The sequence below is a fragment of the Nicotiana sylvestris genome, chromosome 3 (genome assembly GCF_000393655.2).
Source record: "Nicotiana sylvestris chromosome 3, ASM39365v2, whole genome shotgun sequence".
NCBI lineage: Eukaryota > Viridiplantae > Streptophyta > Magnoliopsida > Solanales > Solanaceae > Nicotiana > Nicotiana sylvestris.
Window position 1 is genome coordinate 135,766,646 of NC_091059.1, and position 5,094 is coordinate 135,771,739.

At 36.4% G+C, this 5,094-nt stretch overlaps 1 protein-coding gene across 1 annotated transcript; it reads left to right on the forward strand.

The window, feature by feature from the left end:
* On the forward strand, positions 1-4,769 carry LOC104232624 (short-chain dehydrogenase TIC 32, chloroplastic-like). The gene is made up of 9 exons (XM_009785878.2): positions 1-55; positions 267-358; positions 1,243-1,474; positions 1,615-1,694; positions 2,283-2,436; positions 3,018-3,096; positions 3,277-3,361; positions 3,952-3,998; positions 4,506-4,769. Exons 1-9 carry the CDS (start codon positions 6-8, stop codon positions 4,662-4,664), a joined length of 978 nt encoding a protein of 325 aa, XP_009784180.2. The 5' UTR covers positions 1-5; the 3' UTR covers positions 4,665-4,769.
* The last annotated feature ends 325 nt before the right edge of the window (positions 4,770-5,094 follow it).

Genomic DNA, 5,094 nt, shown 5'->3' on the forward strand with positions numbered 1-5,094 from the left:
GGCAAATGTGTAGGCTAGCACTTCCACTTGGCAACATAGGCGCCGCACCTGGCTGGTACATTCACATTCTTGGACAGACAACTGCAATTTTTATTTTTAGTTTTGCTGCTACTTCCGTGTCAGTCAGACATGCAAGTCCTAATTTGATTTAGTGTATGCTTTTAATACACAGTTTTCCGTGTCATTAAGCAAAGCTAACTTCTGCACTATTTTCCTCTCCCATTTATCTACAACACAGACAAGAAAACTAAAATGTGGTTTTTCAGGAGAAAAGGGGCATCTGGGTTCTCGTATAATTCCACTGCTGGGGAAGTTACTCAAGGAATTGATGGCTCTGGTCTCACTGCCATTGTTACAGGTTCCACTATGCTTCCTTCATTTTACGCTCTTGAAAATTCCCTTTTGGATTTATGCCTATAATGGTTTAATTTGATCTCGATCGTTACTATTTTTTTTATAATCGTTGCGCGCACCTCGACTAATCCTCCCACCAGCAACAGGTACATGCACCAGCTAAAGACTTGTATATATAGAAAGAAATGACCTAGCGGTTTTTGTCTCCGCTGGCATTTGAACCTGAGACGAGTTCTCCCCACTTCATTGACCACTAGGCCATACGCAATCTCGATCATTACTATTGTTGGTGCATACAACTATTTACTTTAATATGTTAAATTAAACAAGGGTGACACCTTCATGGATTAAGGGTATGAACCAATAAATTAAAGTTGATTGCTGACAATATTCAGTTTCAACTTCATTTTGCACCAGACCAACAGAATTGGTAATTGAATTTCTGAAAAGCTAATGAAATATTGAATTCCATAAAGTAGTCATCAGGCAATTCCTTATGTGGCCCAGCTGATGCAAAAATTGGTCCACATATAGATTAGACTATTGTAGAAGCTGCAATCTGTAAATGCAGTTGAAGCAATCGGTCTATTATCACCAAGTGTGAAGTAGAAAATTTCTATATTGGTTAACTTTAATCGATAATACATTCTTATGTTTACCTCTTCTTCATTTTCCATACTATGGCTACTAGTGATCTGTGGAAAACAGTTAAATGGACAATACTAATGTAAATACGCATGTTTGAGTGAACTGGCTTTTTATACAGTTGAGATTACACATTGGAATCTCTTAGGTAAAGTGTGTGCAATATCTTTATTAAGAGGCAGGGAGGCAGGAAATGTTAAGCATTTAGCAGTATCTGGTTTGCTCATGAACATCCATTTGCAGGAGCATCAAGTGGTATTGGTTCTGAAACTAGCCGTGTTCTTGCTTTGCGTGGAGTTCATGTTATCATGGCTGTCAGGAATATGGCTGCTGGCAAAGATGTTAAAGAAACAATAGTTAAAGAAATCCCTGCTGCTAAAGTTGATACGATGGAGTTAGATCTTAGCTCATTGGCATCAGTGAAGAAATTTGCTTCTGACTTTAAGTCATCAGGTCGCCCATTGAACCTTTTAATGTAAGAGTGGTAATCACGTATCTGAAGACTGCAGTTTACTCCCCATATTTCTTTTAAGTAGCTTTATTCTCTGCGTGAACCCCTTCCCTCTTCATATATCTCCGTACAGTAGGTCATTTAACCATTTTCTTCTTTGAAAGTAATAATGCAGGAGTGATGGCAACTCCCTTTATGCTCTCAAAAGACAACATAGAGCTGCAATTTGCTACAAATCATCTAGGTAAAAACTATTTGATAGATTTATGTTTCTGCGTATATATCGATCACAGAATGAGGAAAAGCATAATTTGGTCATGCTATATGGAGAAGATATTGTTGATGTTTTGCAGTAAATCATAGAATACTTGCATGTTCTTTTATCTTCTTTTTTTGGTTCCAGCAACAGTTCATTTAAAAATTAAAGCATCTAATCTAAATATATCTCCCTTCCTGATTTTACTGAGATGAAGATTCAGTTCTAGCTGAAAAGAGATCAATAGTCGATTCTCAACTTTGACATCTTAGGCTTATGTTATAAAATGCATACATAAAAGACCATCTGAGACCTGCTTTAACTTGTATATGCAACAGTGATACAAAGGAGATAAAGCATGATTGTAGAATCACACTGGTAAGCAGGCAATTAATGTCCCTTTTGTATACTTTGTCATCCTACTCTTCTGTAATACAACACACACATGGCAAATCTTACAAGGTTGGTAGTAAGTTGTAGATAGATGATAGGCGGGCGATGATTCTAAAAGTAAGCTTTCAAGACATTCTTGCTATTTATTTGTCTTAGCCATAATTAATTTTCTTGTGTTTGCAGGTCATTTTCTTTTGACGAATTTGTTGTTGGACAAGATGAAGGAGACAGCACGTAAGACAAAGAGAGAGGGAAGGATTGTGAATGTTGCATCAGAGGCTCATCGATTTGCATATCGCGAGGGAGTTCGGTTTGACAAAATTAATGACAGCAAAAGGTAATCTGATTAAATTTTATTGCCTAATTTTCAGAAAGTTCTCCATATTGTAAGAGAAACATGTGTTTACTCAAACCATCGCTTTTTTGATGACTTCTTTAATCATCCTGGAATTTTCACAATTTCCTATCTAAAGCGCCAGTAGTTCCCTGAAAGTGTATATATTTAATACCATAGATTTTCGATGTTATCATACCAGGATGAGTACTTGCAATTCGTTACAAGGTCTTGGTTGACCATCTCTCTTGTTAATTCTGTTGACTGCTGTTGTTACCTGGAGAGTACTGGAGTTATGCTATCTGTATTTTAACTTTAATGAATTATTTCAGACTATCCCTAATTTTTTATCATATCATTTAACTGATCACTTATCTTGTTTGGTTTCTTTCAATCTTAATAGTTGCTCATTACAACTATTGTACCAACCAAAGAAGACAAAATTTTCATGCTAAAATTGACGATTCATTGCTGTCTTTTTCACTTTAATCTGCATAGCCATGATTATGATTAAATGACAAAAATAGTCTTGCCCCATGGAGAATTGATTTTAATTGTCTATGTTGTTGTTATCTTATGCGCAGCTACAACAGCTTCGGCGCATATGGCCAATCAAAGCTGGCTAACATACTGCACGCGAATGAGCTTACCAGACGCTTAAAGGTGTTCTTTCAGAAGATAATTACACACAGCTTTTAATTCTGATTTTCTCTTAGCGGTTCTTGGGCCTTTTTGCACATTAAGAAAATTCTTGGTTTGGAGTCTCTTACTTCTGTAGCCCAACCATAGCTTTAGATGAGGGTCCATGCCACTCAATTGAACTCTATTCGTTGTTTCGAACAGGAAGATGGGGCAGAAATAACTGCAAATTCACTTCATCCTGGAATGATCACAACCAATCTTTTCCGTCACATGGGTGTTTTTGATGGTGAGATTCTCCTTTCTTCTTTTTTTCTTTCTATCTAGTGGTTGGTGTCTGATTTATATGAATTGTATATGCAGTATGTTATCTATCTTCTTTATGTCTGGAATAAAGCATCTGTCCTCTTACTAATGCTAACTCCTAGCATAATGAGAAAAGGCAGTCGCATTTTGATTTGTAGATTTGTGGTGTGTCATCGCCCTATTTTCCCCACATTTGACAAAAGTAATCCTTAGTCTGTGTTGACAAATGACTCTAGCTCTTTCCTCTTTTTCTCTTTGTTTTTATTTATTCCTCAAGGTGGTTGGAAAGGGAGGGGGATTGTTATGAACTTGACCACTACAAATTTTGGGAGGAGAGGGGGCTGGAATTAAACTCTGGCACTAAGTCTGTTGGCCGTTATTGAGCCACCAGGCTGTCTCCTTGCTGACTTTGCATAGCTTTGTGAGATACACATCTTTGTGACATTTAACTTCAGAAAGTCTTCATATATAATTCTAAGCCCACAGTCATTGTAGAATATTTAAGTGTAATGTTTGTCTCGCGTGCTGCCTGATGAGAAGCGAACATGAAATATTCCTTTCTTCTTATTACAGGTCTTGTAAGCAACCTTGGAAAACTTGTGCTTAAAAATGTACAACAGGTATGTTTCACATTGAAGCATTTAAATTTGAAGTATGCACAGATCTATGATTTGTATTTCAAATAGATCTATTATTTTGCAAATCTATACACCGTGCAGAGAATTTTGACATTTTCTTGAACAATTAGTTTTGCTCATGCTGGGGCAAATGCCTAAATAATATAGGCATACAGCATCCGTTCTTGCTATCACAGGCTTTTTTCTTAGGATCATTAATCTGTTAGATAAATATTCATCAGTCTCATCTCTGCTAAAATTCCCTGGTATGTACATGGGAAATTTAAGAAAACGGAACCTGACCAAAAAAAATAAATTCCCGGAGGTAAGTCACAAAACAAAACCAGAATGATTTGTCGCTACTCAATACAGACTAACGTGTCTAATACTCTTTTGACGCGCATGACCTTTGATCAGACCAAGACGGCAAGAATATGATTCACTGAAAGAATACAAATCATGATGCCATGGCAAATGACGTTTTTAATGTCCGTGTTTCTTCTTCTATAGGGAGCATCAACCACCTGTTATCTTGCGTTGCATCCACAAGTGAAGGGAGTAAGTGGTGAATATTTTCTGGACAACAATTTGGCGACAACAACAGCAAAGGCTAAGGACATGGATTTAGCTAAAAGGCTTTGGGATTTTAGTATGGAGTTGGTCAAGTAACATATAACATGTTGTACCAGTAATATAGAAAAGTAACCTTGTATTTGGTCGTTTGTGATCTTATTATTGCACTGTAGTGTTATCAAATCTTCAGCTTTCTGCAGATGTTCAACGAGCATGCTTAAAATGAAAAGCTTTTGTAAGCCTCTCAAAGCAAGAAAGCCTGAGCGGGCTGGATCGATATTCTATTATGTCAGTCCGAATTTAAGTTCTATGCACTAACTTTATAAAAATATTTATACAGTCATGTCACTTAAAAGTTAATTGTATGTAATCTATTTAATAAGCATTCATAGCTGACCCATAACAAGTTAAATTACACTAGTGATGCAAAAGAATTTTACATTATCAATGTATATAACTTAGTCTACTAGTCCTAATTCATAATTTTTCCATCAACAGTTTCTTCTTTTGTTAAAATAGTACCGGC

Bases quoted from the DNA above. Each gene is read 5' to 3' on its own strand.
- LOC104232624 (XM_009785878.2), top strand. From the start codon at position 6: ATGTGTAGGCTAGCACTTCCACTTGGCAACATAGGCGCCGCACCTGGC. The intron at 2,437-3,017 runs GTAATCTGATTA...TCTTATGCGCAG, and splicing joins AAAATTAATGACAGCAAAAG to CTACAACAGCTTCGGCGCAT. The intron at 3,097-3,276 runs GTGTTCTTTCAG...TGTTTCGAACAG, and splicing joins AGCTTACCAGACGCTTAAAG to GAAGATGGGGCAGAAATAAC.